This window comes from Rhinolophus sinicus, chromosome 16 (genome assembly GCF_057876585.1).
Source record: "Rhinolophus sinicus isolate RSI-liver-muscle chromosome 16, RSI-T2T, whole genome shotgun sequence".
In the NCBI taxonomy this organism is placed as follows: domain Eukaryota; kingdom Metazoa; phylum Chordata; class Mammalia; order Chiroptera; family Rhinolophidae; genus Rhinolophus; species Rhinolophus sinicus.
In genome coordinates this window covers 50656345-50673043 of record NC_142516.1, presented here as the reverse complement: position 1 = coordinate 50673043, position 16699 = coordinate 50656345, and the positions used below count along the sequence as shown (strand labels likewise).

At 40.5% G+C, this 16699-nt stretch overlaps 1 protein-coding gene across 5 annotated transcripts in view; it reads left to right on the top strand.

Moving 5' to 3' along the window:
- Window positions 1-16699, top strand: part of LOC109446342 (histone-arginine methyltransferase CARM1-like) — a 236591-nt gene that overhangs the window by 210647 nt on the left and 9245 nt on the right. For 3 of the 5 annotated variants that reach the window (XM_019729679.3, XM_074330492.2, XM_019729683.3), the window contains 5 exons: window positions 131-212; window positions 1821-1906; window positions 4375-4464; window positions 6176-6313; window positions 16100-16189. In XM_019729679.3, the coding sequence (XP_019585238.1) occupies window positions 131-212; window positions 1821-1906; window positions 4375-4464; window positions 6176-6313; window positions 16100-16189 (486 nt within the window). Of the gene's footprint in view, window positions 1-130; window positions 213-1820; window positions 1907-4374; window positions 4465-6175; window positions 6314-16099; window positions 16194-16699 lie in introns of those variants that run through there. The other 2 variants (XM_019729685.3, XM_019729702.3) reach the window with 2 other exon arrangements.

Here is a 16699-nt window from a genome sequence, read left to right as displayed (position 1 = left end):
GTTCTCACACTCGCTCCAGGCCTAACATAGGGGATCTGGGGGGAGCTCTGTGGCACGTTACACCTGTACAGGGCATGGGGACTCTGGTGAGGGACAAGACGCATGGTGATTCTTTGTGCAATTATCTCAGGTACCAGCAGTGCTTCTATGGGGTCAACCTGTCCAGTCTTCGGGGTGCTGCAGTGGATGAATACTTCAGACAGCCAATAGTAGTAAGTGTGTCCTCTGACAGGCTTTCGCCCCGTGTGTTTATCTGCTGATGCATTCACTCATTCATGAACCTGAAATACACTGTACTGCCACGCTGTGTGCTAAGCCATCACAGAAGAGCACTGTGGGTTCAAGTCCTCCAGCTCTGACCTCCCACCCAATTAAGAAAATTCTCTGGGCGGCCAGATGGCTCAGTTGGTTAGAGCATGAGCTGTGAACAACAGGGTTGCCGGTTCGATTCCCACATGGGCTAGTGAGCTGCTCCCTCCACAACTACATTGAAGACAACGAGCTGCCGCTAAGCTGCCGGAGGGGCAGCCGGATGGCTCAGTTGGTTAGAGCGTGAGCTCTCAACAACAAGGTTGCTGGTTCAATTCCCGAATGGGATGGTGGGTTGTGCCCCCTGCAACTAAAGATTGAAAAAGGCGACTGGGCTTGGAACTGAGCTGCACCCTCCACTATTAGATTGAAGGACAATGACTTGGAGTTGATGGGCCCTGGAGAAGCACACTGTTCCCCAATATTCCCAAATAAAAAGAAAACTGTTAATTAAAAAAAAAGAAAAGAAAATTCTCAGAGAATGATACTGTTGAAAGCAAGAAGATTTGGGAACTGTCTTTCGATAGTAACTTCTAATTCTCCTGCTGTTCCGATCCACCCATGCATACACTCGACCCTCATATGTATTCAATAATTCACATCCTCCCCTTGCTTCTAGTGGCCTAAGGCATAATTGAAAAGGAAGCGTTGTAAATAAATAGCTGAGAACAGGAGCTTAGCTGTCAAACAGATTTGGGTTTCAGTTGGGGCCCCATCTAGCTGTGTAACTTTGGACAACTTTAAGTTTGTATTATCTGAAACACCTTTAGATGTAAGTAAACGGAAACCTCACTCAAACTGGCTTAAGCTAAAATTGAATTACTGGCCCTCAAAAATTGCAGAGCTTTCTTCGTGGACCTGATGTAGCAGTTCAAACAATGTCACCAAGGTCTGATTTTTCTATCCTCATCACTTATATCTCCATTTCCTCTGATTTAACTCTGTTAAAAGACAGGATTTCCCCCTCGTGGTGGCAAGATGGCTATAGAAACTCCAAGCTCAGAACCTTACAACTCTAAGTCCCACAAGACAGGCTGCCTTTTCCTAACAGCTTGGGCAAAAGCCCTAGAATTAGTTTAGGTAGAGCCTGATTGTCTTACCTTGGGTCAGGTGCCCATCTGTGAACCAATCACTGTCTTGGGGGGGGGGGAAGTAATGCTCTGATTGGCCAAGCTGGAAACACATGCCACACCTGGAGCTGAGGGTGAACTAAGTTCCTATGGAACTTCTGGGAATGTGGAAAAGACAAATTCTGGATGGTCAAAAGGCACCAAATGCCTGCTCCAGAGAACTGATATAACCTGGTAAAGCACAAAACACTTAGTGGTTGGCATATAGTAACCACCAAATAAATGTTCGCTTTTATTATTAATATTATTCTCATGAAGCTCATGCCTTCTAAATTCTAACTCCTATTGACTTCAAATCTCAGGAGGCAAGCTAGACTGAAATCTTGCTTGAGTTCAGTTTATGCTGACAGAAAGATAACATCTTCGTGTTTTTTTCCCAAGGACACATTTGACATTAGGATTTTGATGGCTCGATCGGTCAAGTACACAGTAAATTTTATGGACGCAGAAGAGGCAGATCTCCACAGGTTTGTACCAGCCAATGTTGCTCTGGATTTTTAAATCCCTTCTCCACCTCTCCCGTCCCTAAGATTTCAGTGCAGCGTTTTACTGCTCATACAGGGAAGAGATTTCAGGTGTGAGTCACACATGGGAACGGTACATCAGTCCTAGTTTCATTTGTTGCAAAATAAGGATAATTGTGCTTCCTTCATAGGATTGTTTTAAAAATTGAATGAGAAAAATTAAATAGTAATAGGTTGTACTTATATAGCCAGACACTGTTCTGAGCCCTTTTGATGACTCAGTTAATACTTACAACAACCCTATGTAAATAGTACTATTGTTGTTCCCATTTTGCCAATGAAAAATATGAGGCAGAGTGGAACAATAAATTGCATAAGTTCACAGAATTAACGTGTTGTGAGAGCTAGGATTTGAACTGTTCAGAAGGCTCCAGAATCTGTGCTTTGTATCTACTCACCCAGGCCAGTGCCGGAAATAAAGACAGGAAGAGCTACAGCTTGTTGAGTGCGTACTACACACTAGGTACTGTGCTAAGTACTTTATAGGTGTCGACTTATTTTCAAAGAGGACACTCAATAAATGTTAGTGTTTTCCCTTTCCCTTCCCTTGAAGAGACTCTGCAGTGAAGACTCGTTTCTCAGATGGTGCTGTGATTCCTCTTTGGACAGCATTTTACTAGTATTTTGCCCTTTTCTCCCTGAGAAGATCAATATTCATGTATTTTTCTGGGTAAGAAATTTAAGACCCACCCAGGTTACAATTTGCTTGGACCACTGAGGAAGCAAGGGTCAGACTTTAGAAGATGCAGCTAGCTAACTCAAACCGTCATCTACTTGAGAACACAATGAACAGTGGATGTTGTATCAGTCAGGATAGGCTAGAACATGCTGTAATAACAAAAAGAAACTTAAGTGGCTAATGATAAGTCAGGTGTCTTTCTCCCCTACACTATTTACCCATTGGGCACCAGTGTTACCTCTGCACAGTATGACTCACCCCAGCAATCAAACTGGTGTGGCAGCCTCTGTCTGGAATGATCCGATTACTGAATAAAAAGAAGGAACATGGCAGAATATGTACTGGCAATACAATCTTGTGCCTGGAAATGACACAACTCACTACTGTTCACATTTAATTGGTGAAAGTAAATCACGGGGCAGTGCCTAAGCTCAAGTGAGTGGATAGATGCAATCCTACTATATGCTCAGAGCAAGTGAACTGGCGTGTGGGAACAACTCTAATAACTACTACAGGTCCAGCCAAAATTGACTTCAATTGGCTTCACTTGCTGCTCTCAGCTACCTCCTGAGTCCCAGAGGATTTTTGAAAAGTCTGTCTGTGTTGGCTTTCCAGGGATGTCTGCTCATTTGTGCACTGACCCAACGCATGTGTATTGACATCCTATGGTGCATGCACAGGTACAAAGAGTAGTTTTCTAAAGTCTACTCTTGAGGAGCTAGTTCATAGTCCATTTAGGGGAGTGCCAAAAATGGGAGGAAATAATTACAATGCGATACCAACAAATTCAATATGACAAGTACAATGGAAAACTCTAGAAATGCTCTGACGGCTGCAGGGTGGGAGAAGTTATTAGGCCTTTGGGGTCACCAGAAATGCAGATAATATACAGCCTACTTTGAAAATCTCTAGAGCACTTTCTAAAATAAGTCTTTTTGGAGTGATACAGCCCCAATGATGGACGCAGAATATCACTTTTTAATTGTGAAACACTTTAAAGTTTGCAAAGCACTCTCATATACATTTTTTTTCTCATTTGACATTCACAAGAACCTTGAGAAGGGAGTAGGAGATTTTGTCACCCTTCAACGAATGAAAGAACTGAGGTTGAGAGAATTTAAGTGCCTTTCCAAGGTTCCACAACTAAAGCAGGTCCAGCATCTAGATTTTGTTTGATCTTTTCCAAAATTCTTTCTATTTCCACTTCATCTGCATTTGCCACGCACCATAGCCACTTCTGCGTGATTTTTGCTATAGCTGGTGGGAAGTTAAATTGCCTCCCTAAAAAATAAATGAACTATGACAATGACCTTCTGAGCTTGATGTTTCCTTGTGATCCACTTCCTTTTTCAGAGGCCTGAACAGCCCTTGCATTTGAACAGCTGTGTAGGGGATCTGCCGCAGCCCGTGTTTTGGCTCCTTGAAGGATGGTTGTCAACTGTGTCCTGAGTCGCCCTCCTATTCAGTAGTCAGTCCCAGCTCCAGAAGCTACACTCGCCCGGTGGCGTTCTGGGTCACTGCAGCACAGTGCTGTGGTCCTTGCTAGGTTTTGTCAAGAAGCAACATTGTCCAATGTGCATCGTCACCCTAGCATTAATCACGCTGAGAAGCTTGCTGCCAAAGCAGAAGTGCTGAAGCGACACAGAAAATATTTTGTGAATGTTCCTTCCCACTGATGTTAACAAAAGAATAACTCCAAGTGTTTCTTCTTTCTTTTTTTGTTTCCTTGCAGAGTAGAAATCCCCTTTGTGTTTCAGATGGTGCAGTCTGGCCTCATCCACGGCCTGGCCTTCTGGTTTGACGTGGCCTTTGTTGGATCTCTGTAGGTATCACCCCCCTTCACCTACGTTAGCCCACGCTGTCCTCTCCTATTTGTAGTCACACCTTTAAAGTTTTTAAAAATTAATTTCAACAACAACCCCCTTGTTCTTTTCCAGAATAGCCCTGCCTTGGCTTCCATCACACCTGGCTATAGAGCCTCTTATGTCTGGGTTAATACCTGAAGTCATACTTTCCCCCATTTTAAATCACAGCCTTTCGTTTTACAGTCTAAAATTCTTTTCTAATGATCAGGCAGCAGGTGTTACGAATGCTAATTGCAACATTAGGTAACTTCTCCATCCATGCGCTCCTTCTTTCCTTACTGCAAAGGTTTGAAAGTTACTGGGCTTTAAAAGAGAAGAAAGACCACCTACAAGGTGTCTGTTAAGGTTTGGTGTTCCTTGTAAGGGCTGAGCCACTCCCACGACCCCAAATCTCTGCTCTCCTCCTGACTTCCCTGCTTTCTTCCCAGACTTCCTCATGTGTTCCAACTAGCAGAGAGATTTGCTCTAAGTCAAAGACCAGGCAAAAGGAAAAATTTTACGGTACACTCTCCTCCACTCCTGATAAAAACATCCAGGCTCATTTTTGTACCTGCTGAAAAAGAAGTGTCCGTGGGTCTGTGGTAAAGCTCAGGGGGTTTTGGGGGGCTCAGGATAGGAGGGGATTCCTGGAAGCCTTGTCTGGGCTGACAGTCAGAGAGAAAGAAAATGGTACGCAGGTAATCCTACAACCACAGAAGCGTGTTTGTTCGAAGAATCCATACTTTTTTTTTCTCAGCCTTTTCCCCAGTAATATCCCAAAGTAAATGCATTTGGTCCTGCATAGGTAAGGGAGATAAGCATAAAGTAGCCTAATTCCAGGGGGAAATTTATTTGAAGTTAAATGCTTTGTGTTAAAAAGCTGGAGATAATTTGCGTTCCACTCCAAAATATAGCTGGTTTATATTAAAAGTGGTTTATATAACTTAGTAATTAAATTATATAACCCTCCCCCCAAAAAAATCTTCAGGTGCAAGTATACCCTCTAGAAATTCACCGCATGTTTAATGTGCACCTTCCTCCCCATAGGCCAACAACCACTGCCTAACTCCAGGTCAGGTGAGCTCAGTGTTCGCAGCACAGCAAGATGTTCTTCATATAAATGAAGAACCTTGATTTAAACACTCCCACACGCACCAACGCACGCAGGATGTCTGAGCTGGAAAGGCAGTAGAGGCCGTGCGCCCCAGTAGTTTTTCTTGCTTCCAGAGCCTCATCAGGACCCCTGAACAGGTTGGCATGAGGCAGTCAGAGACCAGACTCCAGACTTCTCACCCTGGCAGATCTTTCAAACAAATCAGCTCCCAATTTCACTCTGTTACTCGCTGGGTTTCTCCTGAACTTTGACTCAGAAATACCGTTGATAGCATGGCCAAATCCATGGGTTTGAAGCCTGGCTCTCCCCTTGTCCTCTGTGTGATGCTGGGCAAGTCCTTTGACCTCTCTGGGCTTAGTCCATAGGATTGTTGTGTAGATTTAATGGGCTAATATACGTAAAGCTTTTGGAGTAGTACCCAGCACATAATAACTGCTCAATAAGTCGATGTATCATTACCTTAAAAGCATTCCATGAGTCAAAAGCAATGAAAATTATCAACCTAAATCCTCAGTCCAATCCATTAATACAGGCCTGGAACGGAATTGGTTTTCAACTCTTCTCTTGGTCTACAGGGTAACGGTATGGCTGTCAACCGCCCCAACCGAGCCTCTGACCCACTGGTATCAGGTGCGGTGCCTTCTTCAGACCCCTCTCTTTGCCAAGGAAGGAGAGACCCTCTCTGGAAAAGTGCTGTTTGTGGCCAATAAACGGTAAGCAGGGAAGTACAGACATGACCCCCGCTCTGCTCACAGGGCACTGACAGGTGTGAGAAGGAGGAAACTGCCAGGCTCCTGGGACTCCAGCACCGAGGAGTGGAACGGCCCGCTGAGTTTGCAGAGATGCCCTCCGCTACAGAGCCTGCAGGGCACATGTCACCCATGCACTGAGTGTGGCAAGGGAAAAGGGCCTCGGGTAACTCAAGGGCAGTGTTCTGCACCCAACCATGGAGGGAAGAAGCACATCCATCAGCTCACGGGGTGCTTGCCAAGGGCTTCAGTTACCAAGTGCTTTGAGTCCTGTGTCAGATGCCTGGCCATGCTTACATCTGTCTAGCCACACACCCCCAATTTAGTGCAGTAAAATTGATCTGCCCTACAGGGGCGGCGTGTGGGGTGTCACGCAGGACTGGCTGCTTCCCTCTGGTAATGGATTTCACGAGGTCTCTGCAGCAATGACTTTGATTTATCTCATTTGTAAAATGCTCTAGTTTCTTTCACCTGGTTGGAGCTTCTCCTGGGTGAACGAGAGAGAGGAGAAGCAGAGTGGTTCAAGGACTCTTGGGATATGAAAGGGACTCAGAGGTCATCTCATTCAACTTTCTTACCCCCCCCCCCACCTCCCACCCTTCTTTGGGCCTGTGCTTGAACACTCCAGTAACAGAGTGCTTACCACTTCACAAAATCAACCCTTCCGTTTTTAAGGTCTTTGTTTCTTTAATTACTAAAAACCTAATATGTTGTGGTAATTATATATAAAATCAAAACTACAAAAGTATCGAGAGTCCACCCACACTCTCACCCTTTACCCCACTCCCCAGATGTGACCCCTTGGTCCGTATCCTTTCAGGTGATTTGCTGAGCAGTCTGCAACTTGGATTTTCACTTAGTAATAAGTCCTGCATCTGTACAGATAGATCTGCTTTGTTCTTTTAATAGATGCGTAATAGTTGAGGGCATGGATATACCTTAATGTCTTTTTTTTTAATTAAAATTTATTGGGGTGACAATTGTCAACAAAACTATATAGGTTTCAAGTGTACAGTTCTGTAATATAATCCATCATCTATGTATTGCATGATGTGTTCACCACCCAGAGTCAGTTCTCCTTCCATCACCATATATTTGATCCCCTTTACCCTCATCTCCCACCCCCTCCTCCCCTACCCTCTGGTAACCACTAAACTGTTGTCTGTGTCTATGAGTTTTTGTTTCTTTATTTGTTTGTCTTGTAATTGTGTTGCCTTCAGTTTTATATTCCACATATGAGTGAAATCATATGGTTCTCAACTTTTTCTGTCTGACTTATGTCACTTAGCATAATAATCTCAAGATCCATCCATGCTGTCGCAAATGGCAGTGTTTCGTCTTTCTTGTGGCAGAGCAGTATTCCATTGTGTACATATACCAAATCTTTATCCAATCATCTATCAAAGGACACTTTGGTTGTTTCCATGTCTTGGCCTCCATAAATAACACTGCAATGAACACGGGAGTGCATATATATTTATGGATGTTTTCAGATTTTTGGGTAGATACCCAGGAGAGGGATTGCTGGGTCATATGGTAATTCTATTCTTAATTTTTTGAGGAGCCTCCATACTGTTTTCCATAGTGGCTGCATCAATCTGCATTCCAACAGTGTATGAGGGTTCCTTTTTAAATTCTCTGATTAATGATATTTAGGTTGCTTGCAATTTCTTTTTTTTTCACTATTGCAAATAAAATGTACTAAATATGCTTGAATATATAGCTGGCATGGTGACAATATTTCTAAATGAGATGCCTAGAAATAAAAATGATGGATCAAAATGTATGTATATGTTACAGTCTGACAGATACCACCTTTCTTAGTGGTTGTGCCAGTTGCCACTCACTCCAGCAGTGGATAAGTATGCTCATTTCTGCACTATTTTCCCTAACCTGGATGTTATCATTCTCTTTGGTTTTTGCCAATCTAATAGACCCAAAAATGATTTTTAAAAGTTGCGTCTGGTTCTTTTTGTTTGCATTTTTGGGCCAAGTTAGGTAACTTTTCATATGGTCATTGGCTATTGATGTCTTCTACTTTAGACATTACTAATTATGAAAAAATTATTCTTACTGTTGATTCAATATCTTCCTAAAAATTCTACTCAATGATCTTAGGTACATTTCTGAATTCAAAGTAAATAGATCTACTCCAACTTTCAAATGTCAGCTGTTCAAATATTCAGAGAGTGCTACAAAATACCCTCCTCATCCCTGTCTCTAGGCTGCATACTCAGCTCCTCCCTTCTCTAAGAGTGATTTTGAAATAGTTTGAACTTCTAAGTCTACCCCTATGGAAATACCCAGGTTATCAATGGCCCCTTTAAAATATTTCTCCAAAACTAGAAGCAGGACAGTGTATATGTTCTGACAAGTGCTGGGGACAGAGTGATAGTGACCACTGCTGTTTTGAATACTATACTTATAATAATGTAATGAAAGTTGAAATTAAGTTTGGAGGGCCATTTTACTTGACCGTTTAGTCAATTAAAACTAAAAAAGTACATTTTTATTTGCTCTAGATATAAGATTAGTGTACCGTTGATTTTTGTCAGCTTTGGTTCAAGTTTTTGTGTTTATTCCACTTGTGCATTCATTCTGCTATATTTAGATCCTTACTAAAGCCAAAGATTTATTTTTTAAATTATTTTGTGTTGTATATGAGTGATTCTTAACATTTTGTATCATTCGCAAATTTAGTAGGCAAATTTTTATTTGAAAGGTATTAATCAGAAAGAGGCCAAGAATGCACTCTTCCTTCAAAATTTGCATGGCCTAATCTACACCCTTTGAACATGGTCATGGAAGGTAGCTCAAAATTCACCCACCTGAACTCATATCCAGCCCACATTCCTCCATCCAGACCAGAAGAAAATGTCATACAACCTTTGTTGAATGGGCTCTCCAGATAAGCTTACTCTCTGTCTTCACCCACATAGCCCAGTCCAATAGCCATGCCAAAAAGGGACATGAAGCTAACTGAACCTAGCTCCTCACAGTTTGTAATGGAACTGTGCTAGATCTGTAGTTATAACTTTCTATCTCCTAAAAGAGCTATTTAATTTTTTCATAGATAATGTAGTCACACTATTCACAACAAAAATGTATTATATAAAACGGTCTACAATGAAAAGTCTTTCTCCCAGTGCTGGTCTCCATTCGTGCCCCTTCTCCTGCATCATGTAACCACTATTGCTGGTTCTTGCATATCCTCTCAGAGTTTCCTTCTGGATACGGTGTATTGGTAGGAATAGGAATATATATACAATTTCCCCCTGCTTTTATACCTAAATGGTAACAGTCTGTATCTGTTTTCTACATCCTGATTTTCTCACTTAACAGTACCTCTCAAAGATATTTCCACAGCAACGCACTGAGATCTTGCTCTTTCTCTTCTCTCATTACTGTATTTCTGCATCGTGGTCTTCCTTCATAAAGGTTATTGTTTCCCTCATAGAGGTGAGGGCTTCAGTGTGGTTTTAAAAATTTATAAGAAAACATTTGCTCACATTTTGTATCTGTGCCCCGGCGTCATTTATCTGACGCGTGTTTTCCATGTCAGTCAATTTTACTACCGGTTTTCACTTTTTTTTTCTGATAATATCTTTGTATTAATGTTATGGCTGTTCATCGTCCAATTAAGGGAGCATTACTGGACAGCAGTTTATAAGAAGTTCCTGTGGTTGTGAGAGATGTGATTGTCTTCGTGCTGCTTTTCTCAACTCACACTCTCTCTCCTGTGCTGCCACAGAATCATACTGCTTCCTGCAAACATGGCTTCTCTGTGAGTCTTTAGGTCATTTCTGTGTGTTCCAATGCCAAGAGCATTTCTGCCAGGGAGCCTTACTCACCCAGTTCCTGCACAAGGTGTTACAAAGTAGGAGTGAAGCCTTTGCATTTCAGAAGATGCTCTTCACCTTCAGGTTGTTCATTTTTATGAGCATTTTCTGAGTTGTGCTGCCCCTGGGCTCTCCTGCCCTTCTTTGCACTTCTGTACTTTTTTTTTTTTTTTCCTTCACATGGCTTACAACCAGTCTCAAGTGCTTTTGCAGCCCTTACACAGAAGTTGGAGACTGCAGAATATGTCTTTCTCCTGATTTCACAGGAAATGAAGTCTGCAGTCTGTAGCATCTTTCTATTCTTATTTTTGGATGGCTTCCAGGAGGAAAAGTGGAAAGTGCTGACTTATACCATGCTGATCCTGAAAGTTACCACTTGCTTCCTAAATCCTTATAAACCATCTGTTTAATGACCAGTTTAAAAAAAAAAAAAAAAAACTGTTCTCAGGAACAGTAGCCAACAGCTGCCTGAAGTTTTAAACTTAACCTTTTCTGCTTTGTGCAAACCACTATAATTCTTTAGCTTTCCAATACTTATATTTTAAACATACTGTAAGGCGTAATTAGGTAAATGAATTTAAATCATCTTTTTCTTCCATTGCTTTTTCCTAACATATCTTGGGATGCATGCTTATCAGTCATACTTTTTCTGCCCTTCTCTCCTTCGCTCCCCTAATAGGTAAGAAGGAAGCAAAGCATTTACCTCATACCTGCCTCGTCACTCCCAGGGCTCCCACAGCCCTCCAAGCCTATATTAGTTCAGCAGTGCTATTATTTGCCTACACGTGAGCTTCCCGAAAGAGAGCCTGGTGTATCCCTCCTCATTTAATACATTTCAGAGACCGCACAATGGTGTGGAATGACTACCTGATGAAGGAGTCATAAACTGGTGACCCCTCTCTTATTAAGAACTTAGTCTGGCACAATGGAAAGAAGACACTAAGATATCATGAGCAGGTGGTACTTTGCAGGAGGAAGAACAACAGGAGGGAGGGAGGAAGATTTTTATCTTACTTGTGTAGCGAACAAGGCCAGGTTTTGGAGTCTGATGTTTCCTGGGTCTGTCTAGTCTCTCCTGCATACTGATTAGTGCTTGAGTGATCTTGGGCAAATTAAAGAATTTCTCTAGCACCTCAGTTTCTTGACCTCATCATCTGTAAAAGTAGAATTTATAATAATTGTTTCATAGGCTTTTGCAAATATTAAAGGAGAGAAAATAGTATATTAATTAACACATAGTAGGTCCACAGTAAATGTTAGTTCCATTTCGTCTTCCCTTAATCTCTTTCTTACTATTTTTGTATCTCATCAGATTTTTTGTTTTAAAATTATTGTTTTCCTTGGTGTTTTCTACGAACTTCAGCACTTCCTAAATGTCAGTGTTTTCCCGCTGTTTTTTTCAGTAAGATGCTACCTCTTTGTTCTGTCTTGGATGGGATCTCCCCCTTCCTTATTGTCAAAAAATCTTTTAAACTCTGACCTCCTGGGAGAACTCCCTGTGCAGCCACACAGACATGACAGTGACTGCCCTTTTCTTCTCCGCCAGGACCATTTATGATCGTACTGTTAGCATTTTGTTTTTGACAGCCTCCCATCATTCTTGAGCTGTCACTCATTTTATTGCTTTGGACACTAAAATAGAACTCGTCTTTTTTATGAACTTTATGAAATATATGTCCCTTAAGTTCACAGAAGTGGTCTCCAAAGTTGTTTGATCATGTGTACCTATGATAGAAACACTTTATGTATGTGCCCCCTCCCCGGTATGCTAATATTTCTTTTTTAATTATGTGTATGTATATAGTAATAATAATAGAAAATATAAAACTAAGCTCTTGATAGATAGCTAGCTAGGCATATATTATATAAATATGTATACACATACACACATGCATAGACATGTATGTATACATATATAGACACTCGCATAATGTATATTTCATGAGACATACAAAAATAGAAATTTAAAAAATGATTTGAAAAAATAAATATAAGCTGCTTGTTAGATCTAGCTCGGGGACTCATGCTGTGCCAAACCACTTTGAAGCATCGATTATAATTCGGGGATTCCTATGAAGGACTGCTGTACCCAGGTTTGCCAGGGGATGTGGTTTGTAGAGAGTTTTGGGGTTTATGGAACTAGAAGAAATGCCAGGCAAAGAATTAAAGCTTTTGGAAGTTTCAAGGGCCGCTCCTAATGGTCATCATTAAACTGATCTACCTGGGACGTCATTGAGGGCGAAACCTCTCATTAGCTCTATATTTGGACAGCTGCGTCAGAAGGAAGCATTGTGCGCTCTTACGCCCAGTGAAGTTATAGTATGTGCTGGTGTCGCTTTAAGTGACATTTCTTTGTTCTACAGTGTTAACCAAGGTTCTCCTAGCTCTGGCCCATGTGTGCATCACTTGGTTGGTATTTACTTAGAAATGTACCACATTATTTAAGATACAATCAGAATCTTACCTTTGTAAAACCTGAGAAACTAGGTAAACACTGACTGATACCTTAACTCTGGGCTGCTGATTTAGAATCCAGCATCTAGTGAATTCACTAGTGTTCAACATATATTTGGTAAACAACTATAGTAGTTTCCTAGGGCTACTGTAACAAATTGCCACAAACCTGGTGGCTTAAAACAACAGAAACTCATTTTCTCACAGTTCTGGAGGCCAGCAATCTGAAATCAAGGTGTCAGCAGGGCCATATTCTCTCTGAAGGCGCCAGGGAAGAAGCTTCTCTGTGTCTTTCAGCTTCTAATGGTGCCTGGTAACCCCTGGTGTTCCTTGTAGCTCCTTGTAGTTCCTTGTAGCTCACTGCAGTCTCTGCCTCTGTCTTCACTTAGCCTTCTCTGTGTGTTTCTCTGTATGTTTCTCTCCCTTTTTTATAGGGACACCCGTCATTGGATTTGGGGCCCACCCTAATCCAGTATGACCTCATTTAAACTTCATGACTTGTGCAAAGACCTATTTCCAAATAAGACCACATTCACAGGTACTAGGGAGTAGGACTTGAACATATATTTTTGGCAGGATACAATTCAATCCACTATAAGAGCTAACTGAAAACATTAACAATAACTTCCATATTTTCTTCCACACCCCAGTGTATTGTCCCATATCCTCTCAAATCCCTTTGAAGAATACTGGTCTATGCTTGCTGACGTTCTCATACCTTCCTTTATCTATCAGAAAATCCACAAGTGACTTGGGCCATTTTTTCCCATGCTCCTTGCCACTTCTGTTTCTCCAACCCATTCTTCTTGGCTAGTCAGCCCTAAGCTTAGCTCACTATTGGATCTTCTGTTTTATCTAAGATGAAATCGTCATGAATTACCACATTCTTTGGAAAGACATGTCCTGCATATGCTGTTCCCAAGTTTCCAGTTCTTCTTGAATATTACAAAGGAAATACTGGTATACGTTTGGTATATAAAATGTTGGTATACAAGAGCGATGATTTTGTATTCAAACCTTAAACCTTAGTACATCCCCACTACGTCACCTCTTCTGTCTCCATATGATTTTAAATGACTAAGTCTAGCAAATAGCTAGAGTTTTTATGTTCGTTTGTTTATAATACATACTGCCAAGTAACTGGTTCAAAAGGATGAATAGTTATTTAAGATCCTGTAGTCATAGTCTTAGAAGATTACCCATTATTGGCTGTTTTATTATTGCACATTAATTCTGGGGTTTGCAGTTGTCTTCCTGAGTATCTTGGAACTAGCATGGCAGTGATACTGGGTTAGAAAAGCTCATTCTTTTCCTGAAATTTGAGGTGAGGACACATTCTCCCAAATCAGTGAACCTAATCATCCCCCCCGCCCCCACATCCACCTCATTCCCTTAACCCCCCACCCACCATGGAGGGCTTTGAGAACAAATCTCAAATTTTCATTGACCAAGCTGAGTCATGACATGACATGATATGACATGACATGACATGAAGTGACATGACATGACGTTCTTTTTCCCTTCCTTTGGGGGAGATAGGACTTTGATCAGGGGTAAAGAAGAGGAGTGGGTTGTGAAAAGTGACTATAAACTGACAACGTTATATATAGTATTTGCTGAAGACCCTATAGCAAGATTTTACTGATTATTTTTCCCAACAACAACAGGAGCCATTCAGTTGTGACAAATCGGACTCATATGCATCTATAAACACACACATTTGCACATACCTCGGAGTACTCAATTTCCTCCTTAAGTTATATGTATATTGTTTATTTCAAAAGTTGTTAAGAAGGTGTCTGTCATTTGGCAAAGTGATTTCTTTACCAAGCTGTTCTCTCAGCCTTTCTGTGATTCCAGCAAGGATTGCACCTCTCCTTATGAGCTCATTGTCTCAATGGCCATCCCCCCTCAAATCTGCCATCAAGCATCACAAATGCAGGAAACGACTAGATATAGGCCTCCTGGAAAAAACATTTTAAAACAAAGAAGTTCTGAGTCAATTCGATGAATTGAAATAGGATCAAAGGACATAATTGACTTCTCTTAAATGTATGGCTGTGTTTTCCCCTTACTTTGTTTGGCCCAGTAAAATCCAGAACTCGAGTTACTGGTTTCACAAGGTATGACATTATATTGAAGCCTACCCAGGTGACTACTGGCAATGACAGGGTGGGAGGGGGAGTGGAGGAATGCACATCACTAATTTCTGGAATTTAAAAAAGAAGCCTAGTAATGAAGGAAATCAAATTTAAATAATAATATTTTACCTCCAAACATTTAAATATTAAGAATTGGAAAAGGCGTGGTAAAATGAACACTTTCATACTTTGTCGGTGTGGAAGTAATTTGGTACACTTGCTGGAAGGGGTTTTAACAATAGGTGTTGGGAACCTTAAATATTATATATCTATGTGCTTTAGCTAGTGATAAGAATTGATTGCTGGGAAATAATCACAGGTAGAACATAGAGATGTATTACAAGAATGTCCTGTGCAGCAGAATTTCTGTCATTAAACTAGATTGATGTAACTGTAAGTAATAATGTTATTATAAAAATAGAAATATTAACAATGGGGAATTACTAAATAGATCATATCATATCCATATATTATTATTGAAAAGCACATTTTCAAGAATTGTAGGATAAACACATTCATGTTAAATAAAATGAGATATGAAGGTATTTTTAACGCCATTTTCCTGAAAATTTGCATCTGTAAATACATAGAGGGAAAAAAACATAGACAGGAAATATACTGTAATTGTAATGTTAGCTGAATCTTTGTCTATTGGTATTATGGAATTTATACCTTTTTCTTATTTTCCCATTTTTCGACAGTGAATATGTCACACATAATCAGAAGAAATACATATATTCTTGTGAATGACTAATAAAAATCCCACAAACATGTCCCTTCAAGATTAGTCATCAATAATATGTCATATTACTCGTTCTTATCAGCAGTTCCTCTCACTGTAATTGCATGAGCCTTCATCTGGGGCCTCTTAAGATCAATCACATTTGTTAGCTGTTTTACATCAGTGTGAGGTTTTAACTTAGGCAGTCCTTTCATGATTAAGATTGTTTGGGTACATCCGTGATGACCTATAAAGTGTCTCTGTTACTTAAAGCCATTTCTGTCATTGATATTGGTAAAGCTTTCTTTTGTGGGGAAAAAAAAAAATTCACTTTGACCAACCAGAGGTACCATTACTTTTACAATTTTTAGATCAAGAAATTATAGCTATCAGACTCTTCTAACGAATAAACAAGGCCTTTAGTTGCTTCTACTAATATTAATAGCATCCATATAAATACACTCAGACATATATAAAAACATGTACTCTTAAAACCTTCATGAAGTAGGTATTATAGAAGATGGCCTAATGTATATGAATAGCTAATCAGCCTTGTGAGATCAGTTTTTGTTTCTGTTTTGTTTTTGCCATACAGACAGAGCTATGACATTCAGATCACGGCGCTGGTAAACCAGACGGGCTTCAGATCTGGGAACATCCTCGACTTAAAGAATCCTTTCTTTAGGTAGGAAATGTTCTCATCCATTTCACACCTATGTACATAAAATCTCAATTGACTGTATAACCAGGTAAAGAGGTTCAGAATAATTCCATCTTTCCTAAGAGGAGAAAAAGCATCTACTTTTCCTCTCTAAGAAGTCTTGAATCCTGATATGGAGTCGAATATTTTTTGTTGTATTAAACAAAATTCAATATATAACAATCTGGTCCTGAAATAAAGAGCCCTAGGGAGTCCCACAAAGTGAATTCTCATTATAGCGCTGAGCTACAACGAGTTGTGTGACCTCAGGCAAAGTCACTTTTCTTCTGGCATTTGGTTTTCTCATCTGCAAAATGTGAAGTTTAGGATGATCTCCTTTGACCTTCATTCAACATGGGATGATTTTCTGTAGTAGTTATTCCAATATATACATCTAAAACATGAGTCCATTTAAAGTCTATTTTTGAGACATTTTTTTGAGATCACGTAAGCCAGGACAGACCTCTCTTCAGAAACTGTGCAGATTTTGTCTGA